Source organism: Coregonus lavaretus (assembly GCF_964263955.1).
Source record: "Coregonus lavaretus genome assembly, chromosome: 8".
Taxonomy (NCBI): domain Eukaryota; kingdom Metazoa; phylum Chordata; class Actinopteri; order Salmoniformes; family Salmonidae; genus Coregonus; species Coregonus lavaretus.
Window position 1 is genome coordinate 28,849,972 of NC_139995.1, and position 18,427 is coordinate 28,868,398.

Consider the following 18,427-nt stretch of genomic DNA (forward strand, 5'->3'; position numbering starts at 1 on the left):
ATATAGTAAAAATAATGAAAAACCCTTGAATGAGTAGGTGTCCGAACTTTTGACTGGTACTTTATCTAGTTATGATGAAAGCGCTACAGATCATATACATATTCATTGTCTGTGAATCCATCACGCTCTGAACTCAACCCAACCCACACGAGACCAAACAATGGGGATGAACAAAGGAATGCACCATCATTCTAGTGAAGTCAGCAGGTCATGTCTCACACATACATCTCTCCCTCTCTCCCTCCCTCCCGTTCCCTTGGAGTCCAATGTCAGTCAGTAGTGCTGGAGTGTGGAGCTGTTGAAGTTCACATGCCCAGCAGACGTCACTGGTAGGGCATCTTAATTGTAGTATAATTAAAAGGGCGGGCCGGGGTTCAAGCAACAGCTGATTTATTCTCCTTGTAAGTGGCCATCATCTTCTTAATCTCTGCAATCGCCTTCCCTGGGTTCAGGCCCTGTTAGAGTAGGAGAGAGCGGTGATTAATTTGACTACAATGAGAAAGTAGAAGAGAGTGCTAGTGAGCAGTGAAGCTTACAGTTTACCCTTAGAAGGGTGGAGTAATGTTGTTTATTAGACTGAGGTTACCTTGGGGCAGGTCTTAGTGCAGTTCATGATGGTGTGACAGCGGTATAGGGAGAAAGGATCCTGTAGCTTGGACAGACGCTCCTCTGTGAACTCGTCTCGCGAGTCGATCATCCAACGGTAGGCCTGGAGAATGACAGACGTGAGCTCAAACAGTCCAAGGTGCACTACGCACATTCACTCATCAGTGTCCCGTTGATCAAAATACAACAACTCTAATCAAAAGTTCCCACTCAGACTAGTCTAAACTAGAATACACAAAAGCACAGGCCTGCATAAGAACAGCAGGTCCCAAGTACTTGTCTCCATTCCACCAGTAGCTGGGGCAGCTGGTGCTGCAGCACGCACACAGGATACATTCATACAGCCCGTCCTGACAGGGAGAGACAGGACAGTAAGAAGGAGAACACAGACATTTTCACAAAATGGACACAGTTGCAGCACTCTGTTCAACCATCTAAATTCTGCTCATTGTCAATGAACCAGAAGTAATTCGGGTGTACCAGTTTTTTTCTGTCCTCCACAGTCTGATGGTACTGTTCCTTTCCCTCATTTGTCTCATCCTTCTTCTTCAGGTAGGGCTCAATCGACTTGTATTGAGCATAGAAATTACTCATGTCCTGCAACCAAAACATAACTCCATCACAAACTCACTCCAATTTTAATGTGGGATTGACAATTGAAATCTATGGTGGACAAAAGAATATAGCCAGTTTGTTGACGAGCTTGTATGGAATGTGATTATACTCACAGGGACCAGATCTTTGACCACGTACATGTGTGGCAGAGGGTAGATCTTGGTAGCCTTGCTGGTGTTGGTGTCAATCTTGTTCAGACAGGCTAGTGTGTTGCCTCCATTGATGTTCATTGCACAGGATCCACAGATACCTGCACCATTGCAAACACACAGATACACGCATACAAACCCTGCATTACTCACATATGAAGTTGTAAAAGGAACGGATACATGTTATTTTTCCTTGACTGGGGCATATCCATCGGAGGATAGTCAGTCACTAGAATAAACTAAGCTGCTCTGGTATCACCCCTGGACAACCTGTTCTAAGATAATTCCATCCTGGACACACTTTCCAACCTTCCCGCTATCTAAATTCCTAACGTAACAAAAACACAGTAAACCAACATTTAAGAACACTAATCCCAGCTCTTCTCTCACTCCTCAAAGAACATCTAGGGATTCACCTCTAGAATCATTCCAACCATTTCATCTATTCATCAGTATCCACAAACTAACCCCACTTCCCTTCCCACACTGACCCTCTCTGCAGGAGCGACGGAAGGTCAGAGTGCCGTCCATCTCATTCTTTATCTTGATGAGGGCGTCCAATACCATGGGGCCACAGCTGTGGAAAGGAGGGAAGCAGACAGTCCACTTATTGTTTTTTAAGAACCACATCTGTACACTGAAGATGTATGACAACAGGAGACACATATACTGAACAAAAATATAAAACGCAACAATTTCAAAGATTTTACAGAGTTAGTTCATATAAGGAAATCAGTCAATTGAAATAAATTCATGGATCTATGGATTTCAGTTGACTGGGCAGGGGAACAACCATGGGTGGGCATAGGCCCACCCACTTGGGAGCCAGACCCATCCACTGGGGAGCCAGGCCCAGCCAATCAGAATGCGTTTTTTCCCACAAAAGGGATTTATTACAGACAGAAATAGGCCTCAGCACCCCCTCAGACGATCCCACAGGTGAAGAAGCCGGATGTGGAGGTCCTGGGCTGGCGTGGTTATACGTGGTCTGCGGTTGTGAGGCCGGTTGGACGCACTGCTAAATTCTCTAAAGGCGGCAAATGGTAGAGAAACGAACATTCAATTCTCTGGCAACAGCTCTGGTGGACATTCCTGCAGTCAGCATGCCAATTGCACGCTCCCTCAAAACTTCAGACATCTGTGGTATTGTGTTGTGTGACAAAACTGCACATTTTAAAGTGCCTTTTTAATTGTCCCCAGCACACGGTGCACCTGTGTAATGATCATGCTGTTTAATCAGTATCTTGATATGCCACACCTGTCAGGTGGATGGATTATCTTGGCAAAGGAGAAATGCTCACTAACAGGGATGTAAAGACATTTGTGCTCAAAATTTGAGAGAAATAAGCTTTTGGTACGTATGGACAATTTCTTGGATCTTTTATTTCAGCTTATGAAACAGGGGACCAACACTTTACAGTACCAGTCAAAAGTTTGGACACCTACTCATTCAAGGGTTTTTCTTTATTTTTATTATTTTTTACATTGTAGAACAATAGTAAAGACATCAACACTATTAAATAACACATATGGAATCATGTAGTAACCAAAAAAGTGTTCAACAAATCAAAATATATTTTATTTTTGAGATTCTTCAAATAGCCACCCTTTGCCATGATGACAGCTTTGCACACTCTTGGCATTCTCTCAACCAGCTTCATGAGGTAGTCACCTGGAATGCATTTCAATTAACAGGTGTGCCTTCTTAAAAAGTTAATTTGTGGAATTTCTTTCCTTCTTAATGAGTTTGAGCAAATCAGTTGTGTTGTGACAAGGTAGAGGTGGTATACAGAAGATAGCCCTACTTCGTAAAAGACCAAGTCCATATTATGGCAAGAACAGCTCAAATAAGCAAAGAGAAACTACAGTCCATCATTACTTTAAGACATGAAGGTCAGTCAATCCGGAAAATTTCAAGAACTTGGAAAGTTTCTTCAAGTGCAGTCGCAAAAACCATCAAGCGCTATGATGAAACTGGCTCTCATGAGGACTGCCACAGGAACGGAAGACCCAGAGTTACCTCTGCTGCAGAGGATAAGTTCATTAGAGTTACCAGCCTCAGAAATTGCAGCCCAAATAAATGCTTCACAGAGTTCAAGTAACAGACACATCAACATCAACTGTTCAGAGGAGACTGCGTGAATCAGGCCTTCGTGGTCTAATTGCTGCAAAGAAACCACTACTAAAGGACACCAATAAGAAGAAGAGACTTGCTTGAGCCAAAAAACACTAATCAATGGACATTAGACCGGTGGAAATCTGTCCTTTGGTCTGATGAGTCCAAATTTGAGATTTTTGGTTCCAACCGCCGTGTCTTTGTGAGACGCAGAGTAGGTGAACGGATTATCTCCGCATGTGTGGTTCCCACCGTGACGCATGGAGGAGGAGGAGGTGTGGGGGTGCTTTGCTGGTAAAACTGTCAGTGATTTATTTTGAATTCAAGGCACACTTAACCAGCATGGCTACCACAGCATGCTGCAGCGATACGCCATCCCATCTGGTTTGCGCTTAGTGGGACTAGCATTTGTTTTTCAACAGGACAATGACCCAACACACCTCCAGGCTGTGTAAGGGCTATTTGACCAAGAAGGAGAGTGATGGAGTGCTGCATCAGATGACCTGGCCTCCACAATCACCCGACCTCAACCCAATTGAGATGGTTTGGGATGAGTTTGACCGCAGAGTGAAGGAAAAGCAGCCAACAAGTGCTCAGCATATCTGGGAACTCCTTCAAGACTGTTGGAAAAGCATTCAAGGTGAAGCTGGCTGAGAGAATGCCAAGAGTGTGCAAAGCTGTCATCAAGGCTACTTTGAAGAATCTAAATATATTTATTTTTATTTGTTAAACACTTTTTTGGTTACTATATGATTCCATATATGTTCTTTCATAGTTATAGCTATTTGGTAAAATATTATCTTCTGTATACCAACCCTACCTTGTCACAACATTTTACATTACATTTTAGTCATTTAGCAGACGCTCTTATCCAGAGCGACTTACAGTTAGTGAATACATTTATTTTTTATACTGGCCCCCCATGGGAATCGAACCCACAACCCTGGCGTTGCAAACGCCATGCTCTATCAACTGAGCTACATCCCTGCCGGCCATTCCCTCCCCTACCCTGGACGACGCTGGGCCAATTGTGCGCCGCCCATGAGTCTCCCGGTCACGGCCGGCTGCGACAGAGCCTGGATTCGAACCAGGATCTCTAGTGGCACAGTTAGCACTGCGATGCAGTGCCTTAGACCACTGCGCCACTCAGGAGACAACACAACTGATTGGCTCAAATGTATTATGAAGGAAAGACATTCCACAAATTTACTTTTAACAAGGCACACCTGTTCATTGAAATGCAGTCCAGGTGACTACCTCATGAAGCTGGTTGAGAGTGTGAAAATCTGTCATCAAGGCAAAGGGTGGCTACTTTGAAGAATCTCAAATATAAAATATATTTTGATTTGTTTAACATTTCTTTTGGTTACTACATGATTCCATATGTATTATTTCATAGTTTTGATGTCTTCACTATTATTCTACAATGTAGAAAATAGTAAAAATAAAGAAAAACCCTTGAATGAGTAGGTGTGTCCAAACGTTTGACTGGTACTGTACATGTTGCGTTTATATTTTTGTTCAGTATACTATACATATCCATGCTGTGATAGTACCCAAAATGTTTTTTTGTCACAATGCCTCATTGCCAGAGGTGAGCCAACAGGATTGGACAGATGGAGAAAGTACAGGAAGAGGACTGGGAACCTGTCCAGAGTATCAGGGTTATCCTCAATTTCATATGAAGGGTGCTGATGATTCCCTCTCGAACAAATCCAATTTTATTTGTGACATGCGCCGAATACAACAGGTGTAGACTTTACAGTGAAATGCTTACTTACGAGCCCTTTCCCAACAATGCAGTGTAAAAAAGTTAAGAAATACATAAAAAAGGAAATAGTAACACAAAATAACGAGGCTATATTCAAGGAGTACCGGTACCGAGTCAATGTGCAGGGGTACGAGGTAGTTGATGTAATATGTACATGTAGGTAGGGGTAAAAGTGACTAAGCAATCAGGAACAGTGTTGTCACTTGAGTTAATAATTAATGCCCTAAACACCACTGCAACATGCTCCTCTTTTACAGAGAACTACATGAGGACTGTATCTTGAGAGAAATAATTGGCCGCCTTGAGAGGTCTGTCCTGGCTGTCTGTAACTCAAGTCGTGAACTCCTAAATGAAAAGAGGAGTAACACCTACAGAACATACTACTGTCCAGGACAGTCAGTCTAGTCTATAGGAGGGGTATTCCTCCTCCATCATCATCATCATCATCATCATCATAATACACAAGGGGAGGTCTGTACTAAAAAGATCTGACACTGTGATAACATTCGATAAATTACAAAGTCCCTGTTCCAATAACCTAATGGAAGTGTTCAGCTGATAAGGCGGGCTGTACTCACGTGTTGAGATCAATCTCAAAGGTCTGCATACGGGGCTTGTCCCCCACTGTGTCTGGGTCCCAGCGGTACACCTGGAACTTCTTGACTCTGGGCTGTGGTACTGTGGCCGCCGCTGTCTGGCCGTACCGAACCGCCTGACAGTAGAGGAGGAGAGAGAATGAGGACTGTTTAGCCTGTCTGTCATAACAAACCACATTACAAGCTGTGGGATAGAACAAGTTCTTCATGAATAACGACCCAATGTTCCTCGTATAATAATTTTATTGGCAGTGTTGAGTGTATATACTGAGCATACAAAACATTAAGAACACCTGCTCTTTCCATGACAGACTGAACAGGTGAAAGCTATAATCCCTTATTGATGTCACTTGTTAAACCACTTAAAATCAGTGTAGATGAAGGGGAGGAAACAGATTCAAGAAGGATTTTTAAGCCTTGAGACATGGATTGTGTGTGTGCCATTCAGAGCATGAATGGGCAAGACAAAAAATGTAAGTTCCTTTGAACTGGGTATAGTAGTAGGTGCCAGATGCACCGGTTTGTGTCAAGAACTGCAACGCTGCTGGGTTTTTCACGCTCAACAAAATCCTTCTTTAACCTGTCTCCTCCCCTTCATCTACACTGATTGAAGTGGATCTGACAAGTGACATCAATAAGGGATCATAGCTTTCACCTGGTCAGTCTACGTCATGGAAAGTGTTCTTAATGTTTTGTATACTCAGTGTTTGATCATATACAAATGTAAGCAAGGTTTGAAATTATTATGTTTTAGTCAAATATTATATCTGTTTGGGCTTTTTGCGGTCAATTATGTTCCGGCACCCTGACCATACGCTAAAGAAAAATATATATATTCAGCCCGTGGCTGAATCAAGTTGATGATCCCTGGTATATAACGTATACTGGGGTATTATGAAATACCCACGGTATGTTTTTCAATACCATTTAGTATTTTTTTTTGGCTTCATGACAATCCACTCGTGCAGCGCAAGAGAGGTGATCAAGTTACTCTTGAAGTTCACTACTAATGTTTGCAAGGTAAATATCTTATAACTATAAGCCCAAAAAAGTATCAAAAGACTCCAGCCACCCTAGACATAGACTGTTCTCTCTGCTACCGCACGGCAAGCGGTACCGCAGCGCCAAGTCTGGGTCCAAATGGCTTCTTAACAGCTTCTACCCCCAAGCCATAAGACTCCTGAACAGCTAATCATGGCTACCCGGAATATTTGCATTGCCACCCCATCCCCCTCATTTACGCTGCTGCTACTCTGTTTATTATTTATGCATTGTCACTAACTCTACGCACATGTACATATTACCTCAATTAACTGGTGCCCTGCACATTCTGTACCGGCACCCCCTGTATATAGCTTCCCTACTGTTATTTTATTTTACTGCTGCTCTTTAATTATTTGCTATTTTTTACTTAACACTTTCTTTTTTTCTTAAAAACTGCATTGTTGGTTAAGGGCTTGTAAGTAAGCATTTCACTGTAATGTCTACACCTGTTGTATTCGGCGTATGTGGCAAATCAAATTTGAAGTTGAACTAAGACAAATAAATTCGCTCCAGCTATACATTTGGTTTGCAAATGTTTCACTAAATGTCTAGCTTGCAAGATCAAGCTTCTTGGTTACAGCAGAAACAATCAATCCCCTCCTGAGTCATGGATCAAGATCCCTGTAGTCTAATATTTGTTTTGTGCGTGCAGCAAACTGCGACCTCCGCCAAGGGAGCCGTTGTTTGTTGATGGAGAAGGAGCAGCTCTGTCATAGCACGGCAGATTTTTTACGTTTTGGCAGGGGATACAGAGTGCAAGGTTTTATAAAAAACTATGGATTCCAACTCCCACTGACAAATCTATAACAAATCAGGACTTGCACAGGTACATAGTAAGCATTAAATAATTGACATTTATAGAAGTATCGAGTGGTAGTGCATGTTTGAAGTCGATTACGTGGTGCAATTTGACAGAGGTCACACAGATTGCAGCACCCAAAGAAAATAACGCCTTTACACAGCACAAACATATGTACAATGTGGTGTGCATTAAAGAACAGATATTTTTACAATTATCAACTACCACTGACTCGATGTAGTCGGAGGTACACTACTATGCCTAAACTCAACTCCATTGAGATGTGATGTACATATCGTGGAGTTGAGAATTCCCCGCTAGATATGGGGAAGGATAAGCTGATCCTAGATCAGAGGAAATATACCTGGTGGAGCAAGGTCTGTAACCCCATTCAGACACACAAAAGTATGTGGACACCCCTTCAAATTAGTGGATTTGGCCATTTAAGCCACACACGTTACTGACAGGTTTATAAACATTGGCAGTAGAATGGCCCATACTGAAGATGTCAGTGACTTTCAATGTGGCACCGTCATAGGATGGCACCTTTCCAACAAGTCAGTTTGTCAAATTTCTGCCCTGCTAGAGCTGCCCCGGTCAACTGTAAGTGTGGTTATTGTGAAGTGGAAACGTCTAGGAGCAACAACGGCTCAGCCTCAAAGTGGAATGCCACACAAGCTCACAAAACGGGACCGCCGAGTGCTGAAGCACGTAAAAATCGTCTGTCCTCAGTTGCAACACTCACTACTTAGTTCCAAACTGCCTCTGGAAGAAACGTCAGCACAAGAACTGTTCGTCGGGAGCGTCATGAAATGAGTTTCCATGGCCAAGCAGCTGCACACAAGCCTAATATCACCATGCGCAATGCCAAGCGTCGGCTGGAGTGGTGTAAAGCTTGCAGCCATTTCACATTGGAGCAGTGGAAACGCATTCTCTGGAGTGATGGATCATGCTTCACCATCTGGCAGTCCGACAGATGAATCTGGGTTTGGCGGATGCCAGGAGAACGCTACCTTCCCGAATGCATAGTACCAACTGTAAAGTTTGGTGGAGGAGGAATAATGTTCTGGGGCTGTTTTTCATGGTTTGGGCTAGGCCCCTTAGTTCCATACAGAAATGGTTTGTCAAGATCGGTGTGGAAGAACTTGACTGGCCTGCACAGAGCCCTGACCTCAACTCCATCGAACACCTTTGGGATGAATTGGAACGCTGTTTGCGAGCCAGGCCTAATCGCCCAACATCAGTGCCTGACCTCACTAATGCTTGTGGCTGAATGGAAGCAAGTCCCCGCAGCAATGTTCCAACATCTAGTGGAAAGCCTTCCCAGAAGAGTGGAGGCTGTTATAGCAGCAAAGGGGGGGGGGGGGGGGGGACCAACTCCATATAAATGCCCATGATTTTGGAATGAGATGTTCGACCAGCAGGTGTCCACATACTGTTGGCAATGTAGTGTATTTTGTGGCATTCTTATACCGGTCCCCCTACAGGTCACATAACTACATTACATCAAGTGTTAAAAAAGCACATAACCTTAAACTACTTATCCAACTTATTCTGCCCATATTTACTGAATTTTAAACTTGTGAACAATACCTCTATCTCCAATAGACACTATATGAAGTATTGACAAGCAACAGATGAATCAAGATCAAACAACATTCTAACACATTTCACTGAACCTATGACTGTAAGTCGCTTTGGATAAAAGTGTCTGCTAAATGGCATATTATTATTATTATTATTTACTATCCAGTGTATGTGACGATACGTCTTTTTTTTTTTTTTTTTACTCGATTGTTTACTTTACTAGCTAGGTAATGTAATGGATATCTAACTACTACTAGCTAACGTGCACAGATACACAGCTAGCAAACTTACTCACACTGATGAAAGGTAGCTAGCTACATCCTCAAGTGACAGCCCCGTGTAGCTCAGTTGGTAGAGCATGGCGCTTGCAACGGCAGGGTTGTGGGTTCGTTTCTCACGGGGGGGCCAGTATGAAAATGTATGCACTCACTAACTGTAAGTCGCTCTGGATAAGAGTGTCTGCTAAATGACTAAAATGTAAAAGCATTGACAACTAATATTAGTAACTAGGGAGGACAGGTGCAGCTTTTAGTGTTCCTGAGTTTACGGTGGCAGTGACAAAAAGAGCAATGGATTATTTATCTGTTTACACAATGGTGTTGTTGGCCATACTATTGGCTGCAGGGTGGGTGGGGGAGGTGTGGCCAGACAGAGTAGTCATCTGCTCTGACTCCTGTGCAGCACTGATGAGCTTAAATTAATTTCTGTCTCGGAGCAGACAGGATGTATCATATGAGGTTTTGCCGTGCTTGTCTAGGATGAGACAGATTGGAACATCAAATACCCCTCTGGGTACCATCTTATGTGGGTGTAGATGGGAATGAGGAGGTGGATGTTATCGCCAAGCAGGCTCTTAAACATCCTAATGTTGAGATGGAATTGTCAATCAGTAAAGCAGAAGCCAAGGGGTTGATAAAAAAGTGGTTAAAAACAAGTGGCAAGAGTTGTGGAACAGGGAGGGAAAGGGAAAACAACTGTATAAGATCCAGGAAAAGTTGGGGGCAGATACATCCTCAGGTCAAGGTGAGAAGGGAGGAAAGTGTAATCACAAGGCTCAATAGTACATTGAAAAACATCCGACTGGGAAGTGTGATCATTGTCAGGAGGAGATAGAGACAGTGGAACACTTTATATTTCAGTGCCAGCAATATGGGATGGAAAGAGAGAGATTGTTATTCGATTTAAGGAGTAATTGGGTTGAGGAGCCAATATTAAGTTAACTGCTGGGGAAATCTTCAGGGGATGTAGTATTTAATTATGCATTTTGTTTCCTTAGAGAATAATGGGTAGGATTTAGACCTTCCCTTGATTCTCTGTCTCTGGTCCACACGCCAGTCCAGTTTGTGGCAGTAATGCACCTTAAAGTTGGTTGCCAACCGCCATATAAAATGCACAAAAAAAGAAGCCAAAACATCAAAATACTCCATCTAAACGTGAATCGATTCTCATTTGCCGTAACATTACGGTTCTAGAAACAACCTAGAATGTTCTGCCCACTATGATTAATTTGCTCCTATTGGAAACGACAGGCTCTGGTCTATCTTGGGTTAGTTATACAAATCTTTGCTAAAGCAGTTAGTGTCTATGGATATGAATGAGTAGCAGCGAAGTTAGCTAGCTGACAAGCGCACGTCGTTCGAAACGATCAACAAACCGCATTCATTAATTGGGCAATCGTTAAAATGGACAGTCTTAATTAACACAACCTTACCACCATTCCACTGGAAGAACGGAATGCCACAGTGCTATAGCGACCCAAAGACGATAGACAAACGACCGACATTTTCGCAATCTGACGTTTCTCTGACCTTTCTCTGGTATCTGCTATCCCTGAATGCACTGCGGTATTTCCTTTAATAGAAACTGACCTGAGATCAATGTTAAACGTCTTTGGTGTTACCAAACTATGCCGATTAGCAAAGATTATATTTTATTGAATATTGTCACATATGATTGATTCGCAGATTAGATCATTTGCGCAACGCTCGGTACAAAGAGGCTATCTCCATTTTAAACCTTCTTCGGATACATAGATTTCACAAATGATTGTCTCTGTTTAAATCAATTATGTACATGCACATACTATACACACGATATTCCACGTGTACAGTTGATGCAAAATAGTTGTTAGTAAACTAACAGTTTTACTTTATGTTTTGCTCAAATAAATGTGGGACCACTACGCGCGTGCGTAGTGAGTGAAGCTTTCGCCGGATGCTCTTTGAGATCAACAACACACAGCAGCAGTCGTCTCCTGTGGTGGATTATAAAAATAATCTAATCGAGTAAGGTTGACAAAGGAAAAAACGACAGGATTGTAGCAAAATCGTTAAGAAAGAAAGATGGTGTTTTTGACTTTATCTTATTGGATCCGCAATCGTGGGCCTGATAGATATTGGAAGGTTCAAGAAGTTATCAGTAATGCACGGGTAAGTTAGCGCTGTAGCCACTGACAGCCATTTAGCTAGCTCTGTTAGCTATTCTATTTAATTGACATTACAGAATTTACTTTGCATGCAACATTTACTCACCGTAGTGACAGTTTCACACTGCAGGTAACTCATCAATTAACGTTATAGTTAGTTATGAAGCTTGCTAAAATGGCTACCTAACTAGTTACAGACGAAGCATTTGGCTAGTTTACCAAATAACCGGCTGGTACTCAGTTCAGGGCTAGCAAGTCTCATTCCAAAGAGAGGACTGTGCCAATTTTAGCTACACGTCGGCATACTCACATTTACATTTTAGTCATTTAGCAGACGCTCTTATCCAGAGCGACTTACAGTTAGTGAGTGCATACATTTTCATACTGGCCCCCCGTGGGAAACGAACCCACAACCCTGGCGTTGCAAGCGCCGTACTCTACCAACTGAGCTACACGGGACTACCTCTTGCAGAGTTAGCTGGCTAGCTAGCTAACGTAGGTGGTAAAAAAAACTAGTCTATTGTCAATATAAGTAAGATAATACAAAAATCCCCATCAAAATAGATCAGTTTAAGGAAAAGGTAGAGAGGAATGTTTTGCATGGGGGTTGCGTCCCAATCCGCCTATGGCGGCCTTCCGCATCTTCAGAGGTCATCATCAGCCAATTAACGTTAATGAACTAAAAACTAATGTACCTTTCCATTTGGGTTCAATTCTATTTCAATACTGTAAATTCAGGGGATTCATAAAAATTGTGCAATATGGTTTAATGAATTTCAATTCACTTACTGTATGGTCATTTCAAATGAACTTGACCCCAAACAACCCTGATACCCTTGTAGTGTGTTGTCACCGTTTTTGCCCTTTCCTATCATCTGTATTTCTCTTCCCCTATCTCTGTGTCCATCAGCATTTCAGAGGTAGAAAGAGGTACGGGCAGTACGAAGGGCCTTTGTATATGCCACCAAGGCTCACAAAATCAAACAACGTAACATCCGTACGGTAAGAGCATGATCAGAATTATAGCCATGTCATTGATACATCTAATTAGATATTCTAGCTATGCTATACCCTGGATCTATATGTGCACCCTTACATGTCATCAAGATCTCTCCTCTCTCATTATCATGTGCTTATGATAAATCAGCTACATGTAGATGTGTGCTATTGTGAGTGAGATCCTAAAACAATGCTTTTCACCAGCAATGGATCTCATGCATCGCGGCAGCATCACGGGAGCACGGCATGAAGTACCCCACCCTCATGCACAACCTGGTGAAGGTCAGTACAGTAGGCCTACAGTAGGGATCATCAACTAGATTCAGCCGCGGGCCGATTTTTTTCTGGAGCGGATGGTCAGGGGGCCAGAACATAATTACAAATAATTTGTAGACTGCAAATTGTCCACAAGAAGCCCAAACAGATATAATATTTGACTAAAACATAATAATTTCAAACCTTGCTTACATTTGTATATGATCACATATACACTACATGGCCAAAAGTATGTGGACACCGGCTCATTGACGATCTCATTCCAAAACATGGGCATTCATATGGAGTTGGTACACCCTTTGCTGCTATAACAGTCTCCACTCTTCTGGGAAGGCTTTCCACTAGATGTTGGAACATTGCTGCTGGGACTTGCTTCCATTCAGCCACAAGAGCATTAGTGAGGTCAGGCACGGAGGCTGGGCAATTAGGCCTGGCTCGCAGTCGACGTTCCAATTCATCCCAATTTGTGCCACGTTGAAAGTCACTGAGCTCTTCATTCTACTACCAATGTTTGTCTATGGAGATTGCATGGCGGTGTACTCGATTTTATACACCTGTCAGCAACGAGTGTGGCTGAAATAGCAGAATCCACTAATTTGAAGGGGTGTCCACATACATGTATCTCATGTAGTGTAGTGTATGCGTGGGAATACTTTAAACAGATTTTTAAAATGTAAGTCACTTGGAGCTGATTTGCTGGTGTTTTTACAGTCTCATGTCCAACTAAAAAAAATACAAAAATAATAATTTTTTGCCCAGAAATTGGGGGAACAAATAAAATCTCCCACGGGCTACCAGTTGGGGAACCCTTGCCTACAGTATGTCTTAACCTAGTTACGACACTATCTCTCGGTTCCAGCTTGTGATGATTCAGTACAGCTCCTCTGTAAGGCATTTTTGTTCCCAAGGTTTGATTTACAACATTGCTCCAGCTCACAACCACATGTAATCAGAGCACAGCAGACACTTATCATAGAACAGAAAGAAAAAAAATAACTGAAAATGTGAAATATTAATAACAAATAGGGATGAACGGTACAAAGTGAATGTTGCCACTTGATTGTACAGTGAGGGAAAAAAGTATTTGATCCCCTGCTGATTTTGTACGTTTGCCCACTGACAAAGAAATGATCAGTCTATAATTTTAATGGTAGGTTTATTTGAACAGTGAGAGACAGAATAACAACAAAAGAATCCAGAAAAACGCATGTCAAAAATGTTATAAATTGATTTGCATTTTAATGAGGGAAATAAGTATTTGACCCCCTCTCAATCAGAAAGATTTCTGGCTCCCAGGTGTCTTTTATACAGGTAACGAGCTGAGATTAGGAGCACACTCTTAAAGGGAGTGCTCCTAATCTCAGCTTGTTACCTGTATAAAAGACACCTGTCCACAGAAGCAATCAATCAATCAGATTCCAAACTCTCCACCATGGCCAAGACCAAAGAGCTCTCCAAGGATGTCAGGGACAAGATTGTAGACCTACACAAGGCTGGAATGGGCTACAAGACCATCGCCAAGCAGCTTGGTGAGAAGGTGACAACAGTTGGTGCGATTATTCGCAAATGGAAGAAACACAAAAGACCTGTCAATCTCCCTCGGCCTGGGGCTCCATGCAAGATCTCACCTCGTGGAGTTGCAATGATCATCAGAACGGTGAGGAATCAGCCCAAAACTACACGGGAGGATCTTGTCAATGATCTCAAGGCAGCTGGGACCATAGTCACCAAGAAAACAATTGGTAACACACTACGCCGTGAAGGACTGAAATCCTGCAGCGCACGCAAGGTCCCCCTGCTCAAGAAAGCACATATACAGGGCCGTCTGAAGTTTTCCAATGAACATCTGAATGATTCAGAGGAGAACTGGGTGAAAGTGTTGTGGTCAGATGAGGCCAAAATCGAGCTCTTTGGAATCAACTCAACTCACCGTGTTTGGAGGAGGAGGAATGCTGCCTATGACCCCAAGAACACCATCCCCACCGTCAAACACAGAGGTGGAAACATTATGCTTTGGGGGTGTTTTTCTGCTAAGGGGACAGGACAACTTCACCGCATCAAAGGGACGATGGACGGGGCCATGTACCGTCAAATCTTGGGTGAGAACCTCCTTCCCTCAGCCAGGGCATTGAAAATGGGTCGTGGATGGGTATTCCAGCATGACAATGACCCAAAACACACGGCCAAGGCAACAAAGGAGTGGCTCAAGAAGAAGCACATTAAGGTCCTGGAGTGGCCTAGCCAGTCTCCAGACCTTAATCCCATAGAAAATCTGTGGAGGGAGGTGAAGGTTCAAGTTGCCAAATGTCAGCCTCGAAACCTTAATGACTTGGAGAAGATCTGCAAAGAGGAGTGGAACAAAATCCCTCCTGAGATGTGTGCAAACCTGGTGGCCAACTACAAGAAACGTCTGACCTCTGTGATTGCCAACAAGGGTTTTGCAAGTACTAAGTCATGTTTTGCAGAGGGTTCAAATACTTATTTCCCTCATTAAAATGCAAATCAATTCATAACATTTTTGACATGTGTTTTTCTGGATTTTGTTGTTGTTATTCTGTCTCTCACTGTTCAAATAAACCTACCATAAAATGTATAGACTGATCATCTCTTTGTCAGTGGGCAAATGTACAAAATCAGCAGGGGATCAAATACTTTTTTCCCTCACTGTATATACTGAACTGTAAAAATCCTTTGCACTACCATCTCATCCCACTCCTTAGTCTTTACTGTTGTTACTCAGATCCTCTCATCCTTTCCTCGGATCTTCTAAGATTTGTGTCGGTTCAAAGTGTATGTTTATTTACACTTCCAACCCTCCTCTTCTCTCCCCTTACAGAGTAGTGTTGAGGTGAATCGACGTGTTCTGAGCGACCTTGCCATCACAGAGCCTAAGTCATTCCTGTCTCTTGCAAAGCTGGCCAGGGTGAGGCAACAGGAGGGATTCGGTGGAGCGTTAGGCAATGGCAAAGAGCCTCCTGGTGTCTTCTCACACATTGTCACGCTACAGTGATCTAGCCACCTTCTCCATAGGCAATTGCAATGGACTCCATACCACCTCTTTGCTGATCTCAGCAAGGGGCCCACCCATCCAATTACCCAGTTTCCTTACTAGCAATACGACCAACACAGTGCTACCCTGCCACCATTCTACTCCGTCTCTGAATCATGGCTGCTGGATAGATGCTGACGGAATCACCCTCCACACCTCATTCAATATGATAGTATTCATAGGCGAGGTTTGACTGACTGGTGGGGGAGGGGGGAGGGGGTGTTACAGAGGAAATACTTGACCTTCGTTTGTAATGCCTTGTGTCTCTATGTACATATGTGTGATTGTGTGTTTGCCTGTTTTCCTGTCAATACATGTGTAAAACGATTGTCTAGTAAATAAAACATTTTGCTTACCTATTCAGTGTTCTGATGATGTTGTTGCTAATGTTACAAATATTACAATGAAAAATGATGCCCTTTCTCCTCGAGAGATGACTCAATTTAGGGTTTTCAAGATTGACTACTAAAAGATTAAGCAAGATCATTTTACATTACTGTCCCAAGTAATTGTGGTAATGTTACATAGAATGTTCCAAATTATTTAGTTCCTGACAATTAATTTGTTCAAGGAGAACGTTTTTAAAAGATTCATGTTTCCCTGAAATGCTACTGCAATGTATTACTTAAAAATCTAAACAGCACTCAATGTGAGCTTATGAAAAATGCAATGAATGAAAAATGCAATCAATCTCTCCCTATCCCAGTCTACTGTCCCCACATGCTTCAAAATGGCCACCATTGTTCCTGTACCCAAGAATGCAAAAGTAACTGAACTAAATGACTATTGCCCCGTAGCACTCACTTCTGCCATCATGAAGTGCTTTGAGAGACTAGTCAAGGATCATATCACCTCCACCTTACCTGTCACCCTTGACCCACTTCTATTCGCATACCGCCCCAATAGGTCCACAGACGATGCAATCGCCATCACACTGCACACTGCCCTATCCCATCTGGACAAGAGGAATACCTATCTAAGAATGCTGTTCATTGACTATAGCTCAGCATTCAACACCATAGTCCCTCCAAGCTCATCATCAAGCTTGAGGCCCTGGGTCTCAACCCTGCCCTGTGCAATTGGGTCCTGGACTTCCTGACGGGCCGCCCCCAGGTGGTGAAGGTAGGAAACAACATCTCCACTTCGCTGATCCTCAACACTGGGGCCCCACAAGGGTGTGTGCTCAGGCCCCTCCTGTACTCCCTGTTCACCCATGACTGCCTAGCCATGCACGCCTCCAACTCAATCATCAAGTTTGCAGACGACACAACAGTAGTAGGCTTGATTACCAACAACGATGAGACAGCTTACAGGGAGGAGGTGAGGGCTCTGGGAGTGTGGTGTCAGGAAAATAACCTCTCAACGTCAACAAAACAAAGGAGATGATCGTGGACTTCAGGAAACAGCAGAGGGAGTACCCCTATATCCACATCGACGGGACAGCAGTGGAGAAGGTGGAACGTTTGAAGTTCCTCGGTATTCATATCACTGACAAACTGAAATGGTCCACCCACACAGACAGTGTGGTGAAGAAGGCGCAAAAGTGTCTCTTCAACCTCAGGTGGCTGAAGAAATTTGGCCTGTCACCTAAAACCCTCACAAACTTTTACAGATGCACAATTGAGAGCATCCTGTCGGGCTGTATCACCGCCTGGTACGGCAACTTCACTGCCCACAACCGCAGGGCTCTCCAGAGGGTGGTGCGGTCTGCACAACGCATCACCGGGGGCAAACTACCTGCCCTCCAGGACACCTACAGCACCCGATGTCACAGGAAGGCCAAAAAGATAATCAAGGACAACTACCACCTGAGCCAATGCCTGTTCACCCCGCTATCATCCAGAAGGCGAGGTCAGTACAGGTGCATCAAAGCTGGGACAGAGAGACTGGAAAAACAGCTTCTATCTCAAGGCCATCAACTGTTAAACAGCCATCACTAGCACAGAGGCGCTGCTGCCTACATACAGACTTGAAAATCACTGGCCACTTTAATAAATGGAACACTAGTCACTTTAATAATGCCACTTTAATAATGTTTACATATCTTGCATTACTGGTCTCATATGTATATACTGTATTCTATACTATCTATTGCATCTTAGACTATGCAGCTCTGACAATGACATTGCTCATTTATATATTCTTATTCCATTCCTTTACTTAGATTTGTGTGTATTAGATATGTGTTGTGGAACTGTTAGATATTACTCGCTAGATATTACCGCACTGTCGGAACTAGAAGCACAGGCATTTCGCTACACTCGCAATAACATCTGCTAACCATGTGTATGTGACCAATACATTTGATTTGATTTGATTTGAAATGCGTTCTCTTGACAGAAGTACAAAAAACTCCGCATATGATGCAATTATCAAATTAATTGTGTCAAATGGC

The 18,427-nt window shown here is 43.0% G+C and overlaps 1 protein-coding gene and 1 pseudogene across 2 annotated transcripts; one reads left to right on the plus strand and one right to left on the minus strand.

Moving 5' to 3' along the window:
* Positions 1 to 40: 40 nt before the first annotated feature.
* Positions 41 to 11,109, minus strand: LOC311133885 (succinate dehydrogenase [ubiquinone] iron-sulfur subunit, mitochondrial-like). Its single transcript, XM_084167490.1, has 8 exons — positions 10,995 to 11,109; positions 5,836 to 5,969; positions 1,862 to 1,947; positions 1,335 to 1,471; positions 1,087 to 1,203; positions 855 to 956; positions 587 to 709; positions 41 to 455 (listed from the first exon to the last, which is right to left on the minus strand). The coding sequence occupies exons 1-8, from the start codon at positions 11,064 to 11,066 to the stop codon at positions 375 to 377; spliced, it is 852 nt and encodes a 283-aa protein (XP_084023616.1). The 5' UTR covers positions 11,067 to 11,109; the 3' UTR covers positions 41 to 374.
* A 389-nt stretch (positions 11,110 to 11,498) lies between these two features.
* Positions 11,499 to 16,391, plus strand: LOC311133886 (large ribosomal subunit protein bL20m-like; annotated as a pseudogene). Its single transcript, XR_014615378.1, has 4 exons — positions 11,499 to 11,712; positions 12,619 to 12,710; positions 12,912 to 12,989; positions 15,820 to 16,391. The product of XR_014615378.1 is annotated as a large ribosomal subunit protein bL20m-like (transcript).
* The last annotated feature ends 2,036 nt before the right edge of the window (positions 16,392 to 18,427 follow it).

Coding starts and splice junctions, on each gene's coding strand:
- LOC311133885 (XM_084167490.1), bottom strand. CDS start 11,066: ATGTCGGTCGTTTGTCTATCGTCTTTGGGTCGCTATAGCACTGTGGCA. Junction 5,970..10,994: donor GTTCTTCCAGTGGAATGGTG/GTAAGGTTGTGT, acceptor CTCTACTGTCAG/GCGGTTCGGTACGGCCAGAC. Junction 456..586: donor GCACTAAGACCTGCCCCAAG/GTAACCTCAGTC, acceptor CTACTCTAACAG/GGCCTGAACCCAGGGAAGGC.